Source organism: Podarcis pityusensis (genome assembly GCF_964106645.2).
Source record: "Podarcis pityusensis genome assembly, chromosome: 4".
Classification (NCBI taxonomy): Eukaryota; Metazoa; Chordata; class Lepidosauria; order Squamata; family Lacertidae; genus Podarcis; species Podarcis pityusensis.
The window spans coordinates 14,337,398-14,358,560 of NC_138027.1; the positions used below are offsets into that span (position 1 = coordinate 14,337,398).

General features: G+C 43.5%; 1 protein-coding gene and 1 long non-coding RNA gene across 6 annotated transcripts in view; one reads left to right on the forward strand and one right to left on the reverse strand.

The window, feature by feature from the left end:
- The window catches only part of LOC308475404, a 222,904-nt gene that overhangs the window by 33,067 nt on the left and 168,674 nt on the right, over nt 1–21,163 (forward strand). The gene's annotated exons all lie outside the window — the stretch shown is intronic.
- Nucleotides 1–21,163, reverse strand: part of GRM5 (glutamate metabotropic receptor 5) — a 257,435-nt gene that overhangs the window by 32,392 nt on the left and 203,880 nt on the right. For all 5 annotated transcript variants that reach the window (XM_081001807.1, XM_081001805.1, XM_081001806.1 and 2 more), the window contains exons 5-8: nt 16,874–17,120; nt 14,157–14,325; nt 13,714–13,840; nt 3,774–4,713 (exon numbers count right to left, since the gene is read on the reverse strand). In XM_081001807.1, the coding sequence (XP_080857933.1) occupies nt 3,774–4,713; nt 13,714–13,840; nt 14,157–14,325; nt 16,874–17,120 (1,483 nt within the window). The remainder of the gene's footprint in view (nt 1–3,773; nt 4,714–13,713; nt 13,841–14,156; nt 14,326–16,873; nt 17,121–21,163) is intronic.

Genomic DNA, 21,163 nt, shown 5'->3' on the forward strand with positions numbered 1-21,163 from the left:
TCTTTTCACAGTGCAGGGAGCTACAGTAAGCCCACAGTGCGCTTGACAATCGGCAGAGAGAAAGGGATTTTGGATTAACAGCTTCAAAGACAAGAGGAAGCAATTTGCACTCCTTGTGTTTTTACAGGCTCTTGTTTGTCTCCTTCTGGTATATGCGCGGCTGACTCAACAGGTCTGGATGGGCCAGTGATTGAGCCTGCCCCGTATTTCCTTTTCCTTTACAAACAGGCATGTCAGTACTTTGGACTGGAAGGATGGCTGTCTTACTGTACGTTTAGCCACACATCTGCAGCTTCTGGGTGTTCAGGTTCTGCTTAGTCTAATCATGTCACGTTTCAAATGCATTGTTGATACTGATCTTGAAATGCTCTCAAAACATGTTCCTCTTATCTTAAAACTTCTCCCCCTCCTCTGCTCAGGAAGGTCACTACAATCTGCTAATGGAACCCAGTTAGCTTTGCTGGGCCTCATGCTTATCAGCTTGTGACATACCCTCCAACATTTCTCCAATGAAAATAGGGATGTCCTATTCAATATTAATAATAATAATATTAATAATACCCCTCCCATCTGACTGGGTTGCCCAGTCACTCTGGGCTGCTTCCAACATACCCATCAACATTTCTCTGATGAAAATAGGGACGTCCTAAGGAAAATACCAGGATCAAATCAGAAACCGGAACGGCTTCTGTAGATCCAGGACTGTCCCTGGAAAATAGGGACACTTGTGGGGAGTCTTTCGTGGGAGCCACACAGAGGGTGGCTTTTTCACTCATGGCACCAGTGTTGTGGAATGCTCTTCCTGGCTGAAATGCAAGAGGCCACATCAATATTTTGCTGGCTTCTGATGACACACTTGTTTAGTCCAGCATTCCTTTGAATTGAAATTCTGAGTGTATTCTTTTAACTGGGGGTTGTTGTTTTTTGGTGGGGGGCAGCCAACTGCTTTAGTTTTGTCATGTTCTTTTATCGCTTGTTTCATTGTATGTTTTAATTAAGCTTTCTTTAGTGCCCCGAGGGAACTGTTATTGTGCATTTTAATCATGTACTGATGTTAAAGTTGTAAGCCACACTTAGAAGCAATTTTGGCAGTATGAATAAATACAAACAAGTGATGCTGATTACTTTTATGTATTTCTGTTATTGTTTGGTTTACCTTGTGTAATCAACGGTTGCCAACCTTTTACCGGCCAGTGGGCACATTTGGAATTTTGTGCAGAGGAAGTCAGTAACAAAATGGCTGCCGCGGGAATGTGGCACAACACAAAATGGCAGCCGAGGCTACGTGGCATAACACAAAATGCCGACCACAGATAAAAGAGCAGGAGGAAAGAGCCAAGGGCTACCAAATGGTGTGGAGATGGAAGAAAAACACCTGCACCAGCCACCGCCACACATACTCACAGAGAGAAGCTCTTTGTACCTCTCCTCTGTTCAGAATGGGAGGGTGGGCAACCAGCCCTGGCATGCAGTGGAACTTGGGCATGCCTAAGAGGGCATGTTCAGTGTAGAATTGCTTAAGCCTGTGCAATGAGGAACTCAGCAAGAAGAGCCAACTATTTCCAGTGCATTGCAGGGGTTTAAAAGGATTTTTACTGAGACTTCTTGTGGGTACCAGAGAAGGTACTGGCAGGCACACTGGTACCTGCTTTAAGGATATTAGATGTTTAATTTTCCTGAAATGGGAATATTGATTTGAGTTGCTATGTGTATTTTTTTAAAAAGGGGGGGCGTCGTCAAGGTACATCTCTCATGTGATTGGCTAATAGTCACATGGGAGGTATACTTTGACTATTCGTGACAGTCTCTCTTTCTGTTACTGGTGGCTGTTACTGTATCTCTGTGGTGTGTGTCTGTGAGGAGAATACAGGACACAGTAAAAGACAGTGTGTCTCTGCCTGTAATAAGTCAGACAGAGGGTGGTCCCTATAATGTAAACAGGGAGACTTCTGTCCAGGAGATTTCTTTTAAAGAAAGAACTCTTTGCTGAGCTAAAGAGCGAAGTGGGAACTGAGATTGGACCCATGTTTGTATGAACATGAGACTGTAAATATGTTCTTCATTTAAATATTTATTAAAAGAATTTATTCAGTTACCCAGAAGAGTTATTAGGGTTTTTTCTTTCTTTCTGTAAGCTACTCCGCCGCTTGACATCAAGTTTATTTTTTTTCCAATTACCCAGTAATAACAACCTGCACATTGGTGACCCTGGCTGCATATTGTGAGCTACCTTCATCCCAGTTTCTTTTATTCAGGGTCTAGCATATGAATTAAAGCAGGATCTGGGTGCCCGTGGTTATCCAGATGTTGTTGGACTCCAACTCCCATCATTCCTCACCATTGGCCATGCTGGCTGGGGCAGCTGGGAGATGGAGTTCAGTGACACCTGGAGGGCAACAGGTTCTCTCTCAATTAAAGTCCAGTCTATTTTAAGTATGATGCATAGGCCTGAGTTGCATGCGCCCACATCCCACAACGCAAATTTATGTAGCTCATGAAGTGTGTGAAAGATGCAGGCGTTTGGGAGATAGATGCAAATGACATGGGTCTTTTCTGTTATCCCCCAGCAAAAATATGGTGGCAAAGACACCAGGGACTAGCCTCATCCATTGAGTTTCAATATGCACATACCAACAATAACCGGGTAAGTCAACACCCCGGAAAGAATGGGCTTCCAGAAGAGCATGTGCAGAAGGCCAGGCAGCCATCTTAACAAGAGATTACAGGACTGCTATGTTAAGTTATTCTTTCAGAAGTGGTCCTTTGCATACATTCAGTGCTATATTAGCTGTTCTGTCCAACTAGTGCTGTGCTGAAAATTTCTCATCCTTTTTTTTTTTTTTTGCAACTGTTCCCCATCAATTAATGAGAAAAGAAATTGCATTCAAAAATTATGGGAAGAGAAAGTGATCAGTGAAGCTCTCAAGGATGGGGAGACAGGATTTGCTTCATGCTTTTATCATACTTTTGAGGTGGTTGAGGGATGTTGTGTGTGTGTCCTACCATTCATTCTGTAAATCATCTCACCAGTGGGCTGCGCCCTGCACCCTTCCCAGGTGTCCATGCTACAGTTAAAGCTCATAGGAAGACATGATGAAGCAATTAGATCAGGAAGTGTGGGCAACTGGGGAGGCTGCAGAATGCTGGAGAAATATTTATGGAGAGAGAGAGGAAAAAACTCCACACACCACCCTCAGACACCTCACAACAATAAAGTAAGCTCAAAAGTCTGAACTCACTGAAATTCTAAAGTGCCATGAGAATGAATGTGGGGAAATTGAAGTCTCTTTCGCAGGGGAAGGATAATTTCAAGAAATCGGAGGACAGGTTTCAACACAGCACAAGACTAAATTATTTGCCTTCAACTGGTGGTTCCGGAGTCATAAACGGATCATGATCTGACCTAGCATGGGTTGTATCAGTGCTATCGATATAAGCAGAAAAGGCTGATAGAAGGAGACAGAGATAAGAGAAAAGTAGGAGACAGAGGAAAAAAGAAAGGGAAAGAAGGAACAGATCTAGAAAGATAAAGTAAACAGAAAATTAATTTGAAAGTTAAATTATTCAATGCAGCTCCCATGTTGCAGGTTGGGCTGAAAGATGGATTCTGAATTTTAAAGGCAGAATCCAGCTAGACCACCCAGAATAATTTCACCCTTGTTGGGATGCAGGGCAAGGCCGGGGTGATCAAATTCAGGATGGTCCCTCTTATCCCTTCTCCTGCAGCCCCTGGAAAACCTGCACTCCAAACCCTCTGTATTAGCAAGCGTTACCTTAGAGTCTCTCCAGACGACCCCCGCCTTTTCCAAAGGTTGACCAAGCTGCTTGAGCGGCTGGTGGCAGAAGACGACTTCCCGTCCCCCACGTGCATGCGGACCACGGTCGAGGTGGTGAATGCGCTGCGCACGTTCCTCTCGGGCTTGGCAAGGATGATGTAGACCTTTGGCACGAACATGCAGCCGAGAGCCACCGTGGCGCTCAGACTGACAGAGAAACACATGGTGATGATCTTATAGTTGCTCCCAAAATAGATCGGCACGAAAGCCAGCCAGATGATGCAAGTGGTGTACATGGTGAAGGCGATGTACTTGGCCTCATTGAAGTTGGCGGGGACGTTTCTGGTCTTGAACGCATAGAAGGTGCAGCTCAAGATGAGCAAGCCATTGTATCCGAGGGGAGTCACGACCCCCAGGTTGGTGGTGTTGCAGATCAGGTACACTTCTCGGATGCTCGGGTAATCGTGCTTTATATTGGGCGGCTCCATGATGAAAAGAGCAACGATGATGCCCAGTTGGACGCATATCAAGATAAACGCGATGACCAGCTGGGCACAGGCGCTCATGAAGCGAGGTTTCTTGGTGCAGATCTTCTTCTTGCTGCCGGCAAGGATCCTCGCGATGCGGTTTGTTTTCGTCACCAGAGCAGAGTAGCTCATAGCCGGGGAGAGGCCAATGCCGATTCTCTGAAGGTAGCAGTAGATCTGCTGAGGCTTGGCGATGAGGCAGAAAGTGCACAGGTAACCCAGAAATATGCCGGCTAAGATGATGTAACAGAGTTCTCGGCTGGACGACTTGACCACCGGAGTGTCGCGGTACATGATGAAGACCGCGGTGACAAACATGGTAGCCAGGAGACCCAAGCAGGCGAAAACAACGGCAGCAATTGGTTCCGGGTCGCCCCAGCGGAGGTACTGGACTGGGATTAAATCACAACCTGGCACGGAGAGGAAGGAAAAGTAAGTCAGTGAGGAAGAAGCCTCGGAGTAAAGAACCGAAGGCAACAACGGCAGCAAGGATTTTGTATGTGCAGAAGTGGAAGGAAACAGCAATGCCCAGAAAAGTAGAATGGATTAACAAACTTGGATGATGGATTATCAACGACTTGGATGATGGACTCAAGGGCATCCTGATCAAATTTGCAGATGACACCAAATTGGGAGGGGTGGCTAATACCCCAGAGGACAGGATCACACTTCAAAACGACCTTGACAGATTAGAGAACTGGGCCAAAACAAACAAGATGAATTTTAACAGGGAGAAATGTAAAGTATTGCACTTGGGCAAAAAAAATGAGAGGCACAAATACAAGATGGGGGACACCTGGCTTGAGAGCAGTACATGTGAAAAGGATCTAGGAGTCTTGGTCGACCACAAACTTGACATGAGCCAACAGTGTGACGCGGCAGCTAAAAAAGCCAATGCAATTCTGGGCTGCATCAATAGGAGTATAGCATCTAGATCAAGGGAAGTAATAGTGCCACTGTATTCTGCTCTGGTCAGACCTCACCTGGAGTACTGTGTCCAGTTCTGGGCACCACAGTTCAAGAAGGACATTGACAAACTGGAACGTGTCCAGAGGAGGGCAACCAAAATGGTCAAAGGCCTGGAAACGATGCCTTATGAGGAACGGCTAAGAGAGCTGGGCATGTTTAGCCTGGAGAAGAGGAGGTTAAGGGGTGATATGATAGCCATGTTCAAATATATAAAAGGATGTCACATAGAGGAGGGAGAAAGGTTGTTTTCTGCTGCTCCAGAGAAGCGGACACGGAGCAATGGATCCAAACTACAAGAAAGAAGATTCCACCTAAACATTAGGAAGAACTTCCTGACAGTAAGAGCTGTTCGACAGTGGAATTTGCTGCCAAGGAGTGTGGTGGAGTCTCCTTCTTTGGAGGTCTTTAAGCAGAGGCTTGACAACCATATGTCAGGAGTGCTCTGATGGTGTTTCCTGCTTGGCAGGGGGTTGGACTCGATGGCCCTTGTGGTCTCTTCCAACTCTATGATTCTATGATTCTATGAAACTAATGGACTATGCCAAAATGGCAAAACTAACTGCTAGACTAAGAGACTCTAACAAATGAGGTGTTTGTAGAAGACCAGAACCCTTTTTCGGATTACTTAAGTAAATGCTTTGATTCTTTTTCAAGACGAAATGGATTTATATCTCGAGCAACAGAAGAACAAATTTTCAAGTTTATATTTTATACTTTGCGTAATGTTAGAAACAAATAGGCAGCTCAAAGAGCTGAGATATAACGTCTTTTCAAGTGATATGGGAAGTCACAGAAAAATAAGAATGTGGTTTTTTTAAGATGCATTATGTGGATTTTTTTTTATTTTTAAAGAACCAAAGGCATCACACAGGTGTTCTTAACTTGTTGCAGAGCTGGAATATAAATTCCCCTATGCCATTTGCCTACTCTTTCTTTTCTTTCTTTTTAAAATGATATTTATTGAAAATTTTTAAAATTACAGAAAAAAACACAGCAGAAAAAGAAAAAAGAGAAAACAAAGAGAAAACAAACCACATCAAACAATGCAGATTCAAAAAACAAAAATACACCACAAACAGATAAAAACAAATCCATCATTCTCGAATCCTCAACTTTCATTACCTTCTTTCTTTGACCTCCTCCTCCTCCCTTTTTTTGTATCCTAGTTATTAATTATCGCAGCAAATCCTTTCCATATTTCATAATTTTCTGTCATTACATTACCTTAATCTATTTTCATCTTATCTTATAGAAAACCTTAAAACTTAAATCTTATTTTTACCAACTTCTCATAACCATAATATTCTTACCTAATTCTTTAAACATTTTTGCTAGAGCCAAGTAATTTCGTTCCAACATTTTTCTAACATTCATCAATTTTATAAAACAATCCTAATAATAATAATAAAAAGAAATAAAAACAATCCAATCGTCATCCAGCGTCCTTTCCTCCTGGTCCCGGGTTTTGTCAGTCCTTTTTATCCCATTGATCTAGGGCATTAACCTGGTAACCTTATATCCGAGGCCCTTAAGTCTCTTCCATGTCCCTTCCGCGGCTCTTCTTCATATTCTCCTTTCACTCGTGGGAACTCTAGCTTGGTAATGTTTTTGACCCTTTTCAACAAATCATCCCCTTTTCCAAAGACCAGACTAAACTCCATGTGGTATTTGAAAACATGTTTCAGAATCCCTCCAAAATTAAGAGCCCCCACAGCCCCAAACATCTCACGGCCCATTGCCAGACTTGGAAAATCCAAACATCCCTGCATAGGGGGGTCTATCCAACCCCCCATTTCCAAACCAGTCCAAACTTTATCTTTCCAAATCTGGCTTTTTCCAAGTTCATTTGTCAAGTCCAAAAGCTCATGTTCCTGCAGGGCCACAGCTCCCTCCATCTCTGGCGCCCAAAATTCAGCAACATCCTCTTCTCTCATCTGTTCTGTCAGGGCACACTCCTGATTTGATTCCTAGTTTCCCACTGCCTGTTCAAAAATTCTGACCGCATTAGTCATCAAATCCGTCTTCTCATTTAACTGTTCCAGTAGGGCATTTGTTTTACAGAGAGCACACCACAGAGCTTCTGAATACATTGTCCTACAAGGTCACAAGACTATTCCCACGATTGTAATCTGTAACAGCTGCAAGCTCCCTGGAATTAGTTACAGTTTCACAGTCTCCCTCTAGGGGGAAAACTTCTATTTGTTCTTTCTTTTAAGTACAAATCTAGCAACAAAGTTTCCTTTTTGAGATATTTTGTCAATATTTGTTCCTTTAAAATGCGAAAGGGAACAGTGGAATCACTATGTTTCTCTTCTTTTAGCTATCTGTCAAAAAACGTTTTTCTCTGGTCAATGAGCTTCAAACGTCAGTCCTGACACCCCGCTCCAGGATCAGGACGGTGGAAAGTTACTTTACTTTAAACTCACTTCTGCAGGTTTAAACAGTGCGAAAAAGATCCCCCTTCTTCTCCTGCTTCCAAAGGGGGGTTCAACAATTTTAAAATGATGAAAGTTAATATTTTAAAAGCTATTTTCTGAGCTCTAGTTTACGTTGTCTTTGCTTTATTCTGTCTACAAAGAAACGGAAGGCTGACTTCCTGTTTAGACCTTCCCGTTTCAGTGCCAAATTGAAGTAAATTTTTAAGTCCAATTCCTTTCTGCTCGCCAGTCCTTATTTAAAGTCCAATTGTCCGAAATTTAAGTACTCACGGGTGATTATTTTAGAAGCCAAATTGTCCCAGGAAAAAGGCAGCGCTCTCCGGCAACAGCTATGCGGCTTCGCTCCACGGAAATAGCAGTTGACTCTCAGCACCGCGCCACTTCCCCCTCTTCGCTTCGGAGCCCGTTAGTGGGTTCCTTTGCGGGTTGGGGGGGCGCTAAGGGTGCCCGCCGAGTCCCATGGTCACAGGCTTCATCTGCCTGTGATTTTTGAAAGGGTCCCCGCTTCGCCGTAGCGGAAAAGACCCGTTTCGCCGGAGCTAGTCCCTCCAGATCAGAGGGAGTCCGCCATTGCCGATGGTGCCACCCCGGAAGTCCCATTTGCCTATTCTTTCGTTTGGGGGAGATGCAAAACCTCTGCAGCAGACACAGCTTGTGTTTTGCCATCTTGTTCTTCCAAAATGTGTTAACACAGACTCCCATACACGTAAACTCTTGCAGTGGGCATGTCAAATGATTATCATTTGTATTGTTATTATTTAAATGTATATCCCACCTTTCTTCCCAAAGGATTCAGTGAGGCAAATGCACAAAGGATTGAAAACATCTAAAATGCAGGTGCAAACTGGGAAATTGTTTCAGAAGAGGGAGGACTTCAGCAGATGCCGAAAGGCAACAGAGATGGGGCCTGACTCATATTTGATGAGAGGGAATTCCAAAGGAACTGGCCTGTGCAAATCCAACTGGGAATTCCATGTCCACAAAAAGAAATTTCTCAGAAAATCACTTCCCGCTTTCCTTACTTCATGCAGATTTCCTAGTTTGATATAATCCTCCTTGGGGCAGTTGACCTTCCCAGCAGCTCCGTGATTGTTACTCATAAAGCTGATATTTGATTGCTCTTCTAAGCTTGTCGTTGCTGTTTTTTGGGGCCCCCTGTTGAGTCCTTACAAGCCAGCTGGCATTGGGTTTTCTCATATCTTAAACTACTTGATGCTTAGTCAAGTATTCAGCTCCTTGAGAAAACCTCACCTGTGCTCTCACAGTCCTCTCGATTGCATTTCCAGTGCACTTTACAACTGAACACCAGCCATCCTTTCAATTATTAAAAGCGACACACACGTTCCCAGTCAACCTCGTCACAAGGGTAGAATTATATTCTCCATTAACAGCTGCCTTTCATCCTCTCCCACTCTGTACTTTTATGGAAAGTAAATCCTATGGAATTCAATGGAGCCTACTTCCTTTTTTTTTTTCAACATAATTTTTATTAATTTACAGCAAAACAAATAAAAATCAAATAAACCACATCTTGTATTCAACCGATTCATTCTTTAAGACTTCCTTCGGCGTCTCCGCAAATCTCCGTTGTCTATCAACACATACTTTCGCATCTCCTACTATCTATTGACATTATTAAAGTCTTTTCCACCCTTTTCTTTAGACAATATTCTTACAAATATCACAGAGCTTTTTTAAACCCTACTAGCGTTATTTGTCCCTCACTTAAATTATCCAGATATTCCACGAATTTTCCCCATTCCTCCATAAATCTTTGATCTCTCCAATATCTAATTTTTCCCGTCAGTCTATCTAGTTCCGCATAATCTAACAGTTTCTCTCTCCACTCCTCTATTGTCGGTATTTTCTGTTGTTTCCAGTTTTGGGCTAATAGGACTCTTGCTGCCGTTGTTGCATATTGGAAAAATTTGCCATCTTTGTTCTTAATCTCTTTTCCTGATAAACCTAACAAAAAGGCCTCTGGCTTTTTTTCAAAAGTATATTTAAAAATTTTTCCCATTTCTGTATATACCTTTTCCCAGAAACCTTTAACCTTTTTGCAATCCCACCACATGTGGTAGAAGGTCCCTTCATTTTCCCTGCATTTCCAACATTTACTGCATGTCTTATACATTTTTGCTAGTTTCGCAGGGGTAATGTACCAACGGTATAACATCTTCATTAAGTTTTCCTTCAACGTTACACATGCCGTGAATTTAAGATTTTTTTCCCATAATTTCTCCCACTCTTCAAAATAGATATTATAACCGAAGTCTTTTGCCCAGTGTATCATTACCGACTTCACTTCCTCGTCTATTAAATTCCACTCTAACAGCTGGTTGTACATTTTTGATAGGATTTTATAATCATTATTTATTATCTCAATCTGGAATTTAGAATCTTTTTCCGCATATCCTCTATCTTTAATATCCTTCTTAGCCATTTCGTTTATTTGAAAGTAATGGAACCAATCAAACACCTTTTCCTTAACCTGGTTGTATGGTTTTAGCTTCCACTTCCCCCCATCTTTAATTAGCAGCTGTTCATAGGTAACCCATTTATCCCTCATGTTGGTCTTTTTAACACTCGTGGCTTCAATGGAGCCTACTTCCAGGTTAGGATTGCAGCTTAAATCAAACCAATGCATTGAATCTTGACCAAGATAGATTCCTTCCTTCCTTCCTTCCTTCCTGTGACCCAGAACATCATAAATGGTTCCCCCACATGCTATCCCACTAACAGCCCTGTAAGGTAGGTTAAAGTTGAGATACAACCAATGTGCTTCATGGCTGTATAGGGTTTGGAATCAGGGTTTTCCTATCCTATCCTTCCTCTAAACAAAATATATTTTTTCCTCTTCCAGTAGCACCTTAGAGACCAACTAAGTTTGCTATTGGTATGAGCTTTCGTGTGCATGCACACTTCTTCAGATTTCGTATGCATGCACACGGAAGCTCTTACCAATAACAAACTTAGTTGGTCTCTATGGTGCTACTGAAAGAATTTTTATTTTATTTTGTTTCGACTACAGCAGACCAACACGGCTACCTACCCGTAACTTCCTCTAAACGTTACACCAGGCTGGTTCTTTACTTCATATTCACACTATTTATTCACAGACTGAAGCTGCTTTGGGGGAACAATGCGTCGAAACACAACATTGAGTAAGAAACGAGATGACAGATACATGGTAGATATGGATTGTGGCTATTCTGTGTACGCTGCTTCCCAAACCAGAGGTAGGAGTGCACTGGATGCAGAACAAATGGGAGTGCGTACTCCCATTTATGAGGAGAAAAAGTTATGAAGAGAATCCAGTCATGCCATATAGAATACTGAGTAATAACTTTTGTGACGGCTAATTGTAGATTGCGTGAATGGTACATCGGTTATTTACACTCCACCTTTCTTCCAAGGAACTCAAAGTAGCATGCATGGTTCTCCTCCTGCCCATTTTATCCTTGTGAGGTACCTTAAGCAGAGAGACAGTGACTGGCTGGAGTTAACCCAGTGAGCTTCATGTCTGAGCAAGGATTTCAATCCTGGCCTCTCAGGTCCTAGTTTGACAGTCTAACCACCACACCTGGTTCTCTGTTAGGGACCTGTTTTGAGGATAATCAACTTGTCTAGATCGGTCTGGAGGGATTTGTGAAAGCCCTCTGAGAAATGCTCACCAATCTCAGTGGCTTCCTCCAAAGTCCTGTCTTGAGAAGGACCCTCCTAATTCACCTTTGTTTTTGCTCTAGGTGAAATCTGGTGGCAGCACAGTAAGAATCGAGCTGGCAACTCAGCTTCCACATCAGGGATTGTTCTCCAGCACCTCATTAGTATGCTTAGGGTAAGTCTTCCTTTGGCTGCTTTTCAGGGAACTTCTTGCTAGCTTACACTTGAAGTGCTAAAGGGCTGAACTGTGATCCAGGAAAAGGAGAAGGTGGGGGGGGGGGCAGGAAGCAGGGGTGTCCTTAATTTACTCCATCAGATTAGTTAGATACTTTTCTTCCAACTATAGGAAAAAGCACATTTTTGAAGTCTATTGCAATTAAATAGAAGCCTTTCAAGCATTTCACGGACTCCAAAATACCGAGCTTCCTTGTTCTCACCTCAAAAATCAAATTTCCAACACATTTAGAGGACATTAAGAATGAGAAATGCCGATATAGCCTGCAAATAAAGCAAAGGCCGGTAAAGAATTAATTGCATCTTCTCTCCATCCTTGCCTCCAAAGCTTCTGGAAGCAACTCTTTGTTTTGGTTGCTCCATGAGTGACAAAGAATATGGGATTCAGCCCCCACAGGAGGTAGCAGTGATTGTCGCAGTTCTGGCCCAGACCACAATGACACAGGTTCTTACTTGAGAATAAGGAAGAGATCTTACTTGAGAGCAGAGAAGACCTAACAGGCTCAGTAGCAGGTAATGAGTCCCAGAGGCTGCTACACTCAGGTTAGAGGGCAGGAAAGCTGAGGCTACATGGGTTGGGGAACAGTGGTCGAAGTGTAAGGAGTTCAAGATCAGGGCAAAGATCAGAGTTGTCCCAATGGGTAGGCACACCCACCTGCCAAGTCTCGAAAGACAAGGCAAGGAACGCTTACTTGTAAGACTCCTGTGCCTTACAAGATTGCTGGGTCCACAGATGCTCACTTTGTTGGGAACGATGTATCTGTTGCCAATGATGGGAGTGCAGCCTGGTCCTTCAAGACCAAGTGCTGACCTCCCCTTCTGACTCTGGTTCCTCCACCCCTAGCATTGGGCTGAAGCTCTACCTGGATTTCATTGCTGCGTTCTTCTCCCCGGGAAATAAAATGGAAGATGGGAAGACTGTTTACCCAGCCAAGGCAGCCATATCCTGGGAGAAGGAAGTATCTGCTTCTTCTAGGCTCTGTTCCCCAGTCTCAGCTCCCTCTCATCACCCTCCTACCATTTGACAGAGTGAGGCAGCTGCCTCAGGCAGCAGATGCTGAGAGCGCAGAAGCATCAGTCCCCATAGGACCAAATTCTCCATTCCAATCCTGCTGGCTTCAAAGGTTAGCTTCACCTGCATATTCCCCACAGGGAACGCACTGCAGAGCAGCACCCAGCAGGATTGAACTCTCCACTCGGCAACTGATGAGCAGAGGGTTCAATCCTGTTGGCTGAAGGGGCCATAGAAACCTGAGTGTGAAGCCCCTTCCTCCATAGGGCACCAAGGGGGACAGGAACAGAAGATAGTTTCATAAAAGAATATGAAAAAATTGGATTTTTAACAGGTAAAAATTTAATGCTATAATATATTAAGATAATGATCAGGATAAAATAAGGAGGGAAAGGTATTGCCGAATTAATAAATTGAACTGGAATACAAAAAAGGGAGGTATGAGGAGGTCCGGGAAACAAGTAAATGAAAGATAAGTGATGAAAAGATGGAATTGTTTTTAACTGTTTTTTATTTTTTATTTTTTATTTTTCATTATGTAATATTGTGAAAACTTTAATAAATATTTTTTTTTTTAAAAAAAAGGAACAGAAGATAGTTTCCTGGAAGACATAATGGCTGGCTGAAACCTTGAATGGGACAACACCCCACAACATTTTGTTCCAGGTAGGGATGGGTGAATCTCTTAATTTTAGCTTCACATTTTTAAATTCAATTTGCAACATTTCCACCCAAGTTTGCATGAACTTTTAAAAAAATCCTTATAAAAATTCATCAGAATTATAATGCCTATTCCTCCTAATATACACATTTGCATGCAATTTTGCCCAATAAGCATATTTTTTGCTATCAATTTCCCCTAGCAGAACACCTTCCTCTTGGCTATTTTCAGCAATATGTGCATTTCCACACACACCTTCCCCTAATATGCACATTTTTGTATACAGTTTTTGGCTGGAGAAAGGGGCGTTGCATAACTCAGGGATTTCAATGGGTAGATGAGCTTCAGTCCACATATTGTTTTGGGAAGTGTGAATTAAAGAGCAATCCCACCCCAGTTGCAGGTCCCATTCATAAGATCATAATCTACATACCAGTGAGCTCATGGTTGGGCCAAGAACCCAACTCGCAAGCTGTGCATGTGTATTCATCGAAGACAAATTCGTTCTCTTTACACCGTGTGCAAGTCCAACAACAACTGACTTCACCTTTGCGGATAACCTAAGAAGAACACACATCAACATTTCAATGTCTGCAAAAATATTTTGCTTTATGCAATTTTTTTTTAAAGAAAATTAACCTGCCTCCACCCCCCGTTCACATTTTATACACCTCTCTCCTGTACATATATTTTACCAAATGGGCTGAAGCTATTTATGGATGCTATTTCCGTATGATCAGCCAACACTTCCCTTGAGCTAAAACTACTCACCCATTTTCAGATTAGCTTTCAACGCTTGCCAAAAGCTGGGGCCCAGCTTTGGTTGGGAGCCAGAAGCCCTGAGCGCATCATGAACTCAAAAGGACCTTCATTTACCTTGATCTCTCCTTTCTCACATGGCTCGCTGCAGACAGATCTGATGGCAGAATTTTTATGGGCCCAAATTTCGTTGTCATCCATTTTCAGTTCGCCATTGTCCCAACTTCCAACGTTGATATAGTCAAAGTAGTCCTTTCCCATTTTCTTAAAGTTCATGATCTCGTACCTTTCGAACAAAAAGGACAAATCATGCAGTTGAGTTTAACACAGCGCTGAGGACAGCCATTTAAGGAAATTGCCTTATATAGACTCAGACCATTTAGCTAAGTATTGTCCACACTGTTTGGCAGCAGCTCTTCAGGGTTTTAGGCTGGGAGTCAAAATTAACCTGATCCCAGAGAACAGTATGCAAATATAGAAGAGCATCCTTAACACTGGACACTATTAGGACCAGCCCAAGACATTTTGCCGCCCGAGGTCCATTACTGTCAATGAGCCTACTCAAGAGTAAAATGTAGTGCAATGCTACCCATTGGGTACCCAATGCTACCCATTGAGAGCCAGTGTGGTGTAGTGGTTAAGAGCGGTAGACTTGTAATCTGGTGAACCGGGTTCACTTCCCCGCTCCTCCACATGCAGCTGCTGGGTGACCTTGGGCCAGTCACACTTCTCTGAAGTCTCTCAGCCCCACTCACCTCACAGAGTGTTTGTTGTGGGGGAGGAAGGGAAAGGAGAATGTTAGCCACTTTGAGACTCCTTCGGGTAGTGATAAAGCAGGATATCAAATCCAAATCCAAACTCTAAGTCCTACTTAGAATTTTGATGAGTCTACTCTAAATTGGCCGTGGTCAGATACAACCGCAGCATATTGTGTCACAGGTATGCTGCCTATTGAGATTAACAATTAAAAAGCCAAAATACATAATGGCATATGCAATCCAGACAAGGAACTATAAATTCCCAACAGAAACAACGCAAAGTTAAATATGACTATACTAAACAGGGCTAAAATGTATCTGCTTCATAATAGAAGCATGCTGTGCATTGTTTAAAAACTTGAAATATTACATTGGGTTACAAATTCTGATAAAGGTATGCTGCATTAATGATGCATGCGTATTTTTCAAAAAAAAGATCCACTGGCATTCTATGGTGTTCTGTGATTCATGCAACCCTGAAATGCTGTCAGGCATTACACAGGAATTTAAGAGGCTGCCTTATACTGAGCCAGACCACTGGTCCATCTACTTCAATGATGCCTACACTGAAGTCAGCAGCTCTCCAGGCCTTCAGAAAGGGGTTTATCCTGGCTCTTCCTGGAGATGCTGGGAATTGAACCTGGGACTGTCTTCTGCTCTACCACCGAGCCACCACCCTTCCCCTGAAGTTAATGGCTGGATCCAGAGTTCCTGTGAGCAGAATCCCACTGAGATCCCACATCCAACCCTAAACCAATGTGATCTTTACAATCCCCTTGCCCTATCTGTGTACGTTCCTGGACATTCTGGATCACTGCTCACTGCAGAGCATCATCAACCATGGAGAAGGACATGGCATTGCCCATTCACCTGTGGAGTCTACTCATCTTCCCATATGTTGATCATCATAGCATCATTTCTCTCTGACCATGAGTAAGAGGTCCACACTCCACACTGCAGAGACTTGGCTAAGAGCCACTGTGTTTTCTCGCCTGCATGGATCCTCCTAGTCCTTTTATAAGCTTCAGAGACCACAGTCCTTTAAAAGGGTTTATTAAAGTGTAATTTGAATGTGCGACTTTTCCAAATAATTGGCGGTTTAGGCAGGTGTCGTTGGGGCTGAGTTTTTGCCTATTATTTGCATCACCAACTGAAAGGCGGCATATTAGACAGTGTAAGTTTCACTTGAAAACTTTCACACTGAAAATGATGTGATTCTCAGAAGCCCTGAAATACTGATATATATTTTCCCGCACACAAAACTTATGTGACCCAAAGTATAATTTCCCTGCTGTGGATAATATATAATAGAGGTGAGACCTTTTTTCCTGGGCATTCAGAGGGAAGAGAAAGTCAGACAGAGAGAAGGAGAGAAATTAGTTGACTGCCTGCCAAGGAAAAAAAGCTTAAGTCTTTTGACACTTGCTTCAAGTGATCAAAAGCACTCGCTGACGGAGGTTCTCTGCCAACCAGCTAATTCAAATGAATCCAAAATAGTATGAGAGTAAGGTATCATTTAGACTTCTGCATAAATCAGCCAGTCGATCCATGGTATAGCCATGGTGTGTTTAAAAAGATACTTGCAGCGCTCTCATTCACATGGAGGCAGAAGCAATTCACCAGGCTAGCTTCCAGCAGGTGCTGCTTACTGGGAGGAAGAGGGGAAGGGGTGAGGCAGTGGGGATGTTGGTGTGGTGCAAATGGAGCCAATCTGGCACTCCTGCTGGTGCATTTACACTTTGCCGACCTCCCCACTGCTTCATCCTCTCCCTCCCAGTAAGCATGGCTGATCCACCTGCCGGGAAGATAGCACAAAAGCTCTGCCCCACTCAGAAAGCTGTTTCTGCATGAGAGATACCCATCACGTTCAGCTTAATATGTGGATAATGCCCATTCACAGATGTTTCCACATTGCAGGTTGAGCAGCAAACATACAGACCCCTGCTTCTCACTAGACAGTTGAGTGATGCCTGGATAGGAATTTAGCAAGGCACACATCCTGATAGTTACAAGTAAGACACGGAGCAACGATTAAGGTGTTTCATGCTTTCCAGATTGATAGCTATTTAACAGTACCGTCCCGGTGAGTCTCCATTCTCGTCGAATGTGATCATATCCCCAGAAACTCCAGTGAAGTTGGCCTTCATAAGAGAATCGAGGAGTTTCCGTCCATCAATGGGCTTCATAGCATCACAAAGACCCGCGTAGCCTGGGCAAAGTGCCATCTGCATGTTATGCAGGCCGTAAGCCATGGAGTATATTGCGTTAATCACAAAGCCCATCTTGGAATCTTGGACATGTTGTGTTTCTAAGGTCAGATTGCCTGTTGAGAAGCACAGCACATTGCAATGGTTAGCATGCTCAAGGTAATAAAATTAAGTTTTAGTTTTATATCTACAGGAGCGCCTACCCCCTTTTAGGGCACTGGAATTTTTTGGGGGGGGAACCCAGTTCTGACACCAGATACAAACATTAACTCTTCAATAAGGTCAACGACAAAGCACTGTTATTTTCACGGAAGTCATCCCACGGGCTTCATCGATAAGTGACTGCAAACCAAGTTGCTGGCATCTCAACAAAAGACGTTAGTTAAAAAGAACAGTTGGAAGAAAATGTTCCCTGGCATATTAGCTGTGAAGGACCAAGCGATTTCCCTGCAACCAAAAATATTACCATGACGACGAAATATTGTGAGATTGCCGAAGGAGCAGGCCAATGTCAAAGCACGTGTTTCTGAAGTCTCTCCGTGCCATGGCTTGAAAGGTGTTGAGCACAAATAGTTTTTGTTGAAATCTGTGGGAGCAGCTGAGCACATAAGGACTTTCTAGGACAATGGCCATTATAAGTCATTCTAAAGGGAACTCACCCACACCTTCCGCTGGAAGTTAATAAATAGTGTTCAGCTGGAAAGGAAAGTGTTGGGTTTGTGCTTCTTCCAAGAAGCTATTCATGCCCCACAGTCATCCTGAAAAAGCATCACTTTATATAACTCCGCATCAGTTTGTGAAATATTCCCACATGTCCCTATTTTCTCCCTTTCTTTGCTTTTTTGGGGGAGGGAATGTGACAATTTTCGGGCAAGTTCCTTTCTTCAACGTTCAGCTTGCTGGAATCTCCAGAACCTAAAACTTAGCAGAGCAAATGGAAGCATCATTCAATGGTATCAAAAGCCACCTGGAGACCAAGGAGAATCAACAGGGTCACACTCTCCCTCATACAGGGCAGCCAGCTCATCATACACAGTAGTTTCCATGCCAAAACCAGGTCTAAACTCTGACTGAAATGGATCTAGAAAATCAGTCTCATCCAGGAGAGTCAGGATTTGGTTATCAACCACGTGCTCAAGAACCTTACCCAGGATGTGGACATTAGTGACCCCTCAATAAAGGTAAAGGTAAAGGGACCCCTGACCATTAGGTCCAGTCGTGACCGACTCTGGGGTTGCGGTGCTCATCTCGCTTTATTGGCCGAGGGAGCCGGCGTACAGCTTCCGGGTCATGTGGCCAGCATGACTAAGCCGCTTCTGGCGAACCAGAGCAGCGCACGGAAATGTCGTTTACCTTCCTGCTGGAGCGGTACCTATTTATCTACTTGCACTTTGACGTTCTTTCGAACTGCTAGGTGGGCAGGAGCAGGGACCAAGCAACAGGAGCTCACCCCATCGCGGGGATTCGAACCGCTGACCTTCTGATCGGCAAGTCCTAGGCTCTGCGGTTTAACCCACAGCACCACCCGCGTCCCCAGTGACCCTCAATAGTAGACTACATTTTCTGGATCCAGAGAAGCCTTCTCAAGGTGTAGCACTTTAAGTAAGCCAGGACTCCTCCCTCTCATGAGAAGGCTCTCTGGCCCAACCAGCTGACCCATCTTTACCAATTTTTATCAGCTATGAAGGGCAAGCGCCAAGAGCACATGTGGTCACTTGCACCAATCCGAGCATTTTGTCCACATTCTTGAGCTGTGCCAGCTAAAACTCATCCAGGAAAACAGGACTAGAAGGCATTCTGGAAACCTTGCAGAAATATGGATTTCAATGGGTGGCTGGCTGTGTTTTGGTTTGAATGTTATTTCAGAAAGTGCCAATTATGTAGCATGTATTTTTCCCAATCCATGCTCAGGAAGGATTTTACAAGGGCAGAGCATTAATTGAAGGGGTGGTGCAATATAATTTCATTTGAACCCACAGGATCTTCAGTGTATTATTAATAATATGCCTCGTTTTTTTGAGTTGAAAGGCTTCGTAATATAATTTAAGATCAGGCACTCCCATTTGTCTCTAGAATGATACAAAGTTTGGAGGGTTGTCCTACTTTGCTTACCATCCATGCTTCTCCACATATATATGTATTTCTGCAATTGCCTTCCAGTGACTTCCTATATCTTCTCCTATTACATTTAGGGTGTATTTATTGCTCAGTGGCACTAATAACATATAGGGCATCCCTTCATTTATCTTCCAAGACCTCACCATTCCCCCATGTGTCTTGCTTTGCAACTTGCCCTATTACTCAGCATTTTTTTTTTTTTTGCAGTGCTCCAGAAACTAGCCTTGTCAAATGCTCCTTTCTCAGAACCTCAAATGCTTTCTGTTCTCTTTATGCAGCTCAGCATTCTAGAGCCAGTTGCCAGGCAACCCCCAAGTGCATTCTCTTTCCCCTGCTCTTTTTGGGCTTGGATCTCATTGGCTAGGAGTGCCTTTTAGGAGCTACAGCTGGTACGACAACCATTAATGGTCAGGGATAGCCTGACCACAGTGTTCAAATGCATGGATTAGTAACCTCAAAGTTTGATTATTGCTCTGATGTGGGGTAGGGTTGTGGGAGGGATTTGGCCCAGCCAACATTTAAGGGCAAGCCTACTTAATTCTTACTTTCCGAGACAAGATGCTGACGGAAACTCAGCCACCTTGTGAATATTTCACTTCTCTGAATTTTGCGATGCAGTTCTCCAGTGAAGTAATGTGTACAAAAACCAGAGATGGATTTAGGGGAGAGCAACTGGATCGCCCTCATAGGGCACCGAGTCGAGAGGGATCCACAACAATGATGTAAAATGGAAGGTGAGAGAGGTGGTTGAGGGTGTATATGCAGAAATTTGGCGTTGCACAGAGCGCTGCTGAAATTTGGAACCCCCAAGTCTGCCACTGCAAAAATATATGCTAGGATAAAGTGTTCATAAAAAGGTGTCTATTGGAGAAATTAACATTCCAAAATGCATTTCATTAGGTAATACTGCTTGACAAAATCGTGTATTGCATGGTACAGTTGTCAGAGTGCCAGACTAGGAGCTGGGAGACTTCATGGGGTTTCAAATCCCCATTTGGTCATAAAGCTCAGTAGGTGACCTTGGGCCAGTCACAATCTCTCAGCCCCGCTGGGTTGTTGGCGGGATAAAAATGAGAGGAAGAACCCCCATCTTGAAAGACTTGTTGGCCCTGCTGATCCTTCCCTTTTGTGCATGTCCATTTTAGGTACAAAACAAAAAAGGCACACATAGCTTGGACATTAGGAATAGATGGAGCTATTAGTTGACACAAGGAAGACCACAGAGGATGAGGAGAGAAATGACCGAGGGGGGAATATGTTGCTTGTGCTTAAACTTTATTACAATAAGACAAGTTTTTCCAACCTGGCACCCTCCAGATTTTTTGGACTACAAATCCCATCATCCCTGAGCATTGGCTATGCTGGTTAGTGCTGATGGGAATTGAAAGATTGCAGTAGGCCATAGGTAGTGGATTGTTGTGCCAAAGGCTTGATGCAAAAGGTGGGGGTTGCGGGGTTGGAAGGAAGAATAGAGGTGGCATCATGCAGGTGATCTTGGAAGCAGGTGATCTTGGAAGAGTGGGAGACCTTCATCCTACTGAGCAAAGGCTGCAGTGCTGGAATATAAATCTCCCCATGTCGTTTGCCCACTCTTTTGTTTGGGGGAGATGCAAAATCTCTGCAGCAGAAACAGCTTGTGTTTTGCCGAAGGCCATCTCGATCTTCCAAGAGGCATTAAAACAGACACACACAACAACAACAACAACAACAAACACAGAGGCCATTAATGTGCTTTATGGAAGGTTGCAAAGAGTGCCTTTGCTGCAGTGCTTTTTCAAAATAGCAAAGGGTGTCAGTGGCAAAACATGCTTTTGCAGTTGCTCTGCGATGGGAAGCCGGCTTGCACAGACAGACGTAGGAGGCACGTTAATTTAAATCAAGACATTCATATATAAACCATGAAGAGTACTGCAGTGTTCCACGCAGCCACCTTCCAATTGCTGCTATGGTAAGGCAATACTTCATATACACAATATGAAGAGAGGCATAGGAAGGTGAGTTCTCTGAGTCAGGCCATTGGTCCAGCAAACTCAGGGTTGTC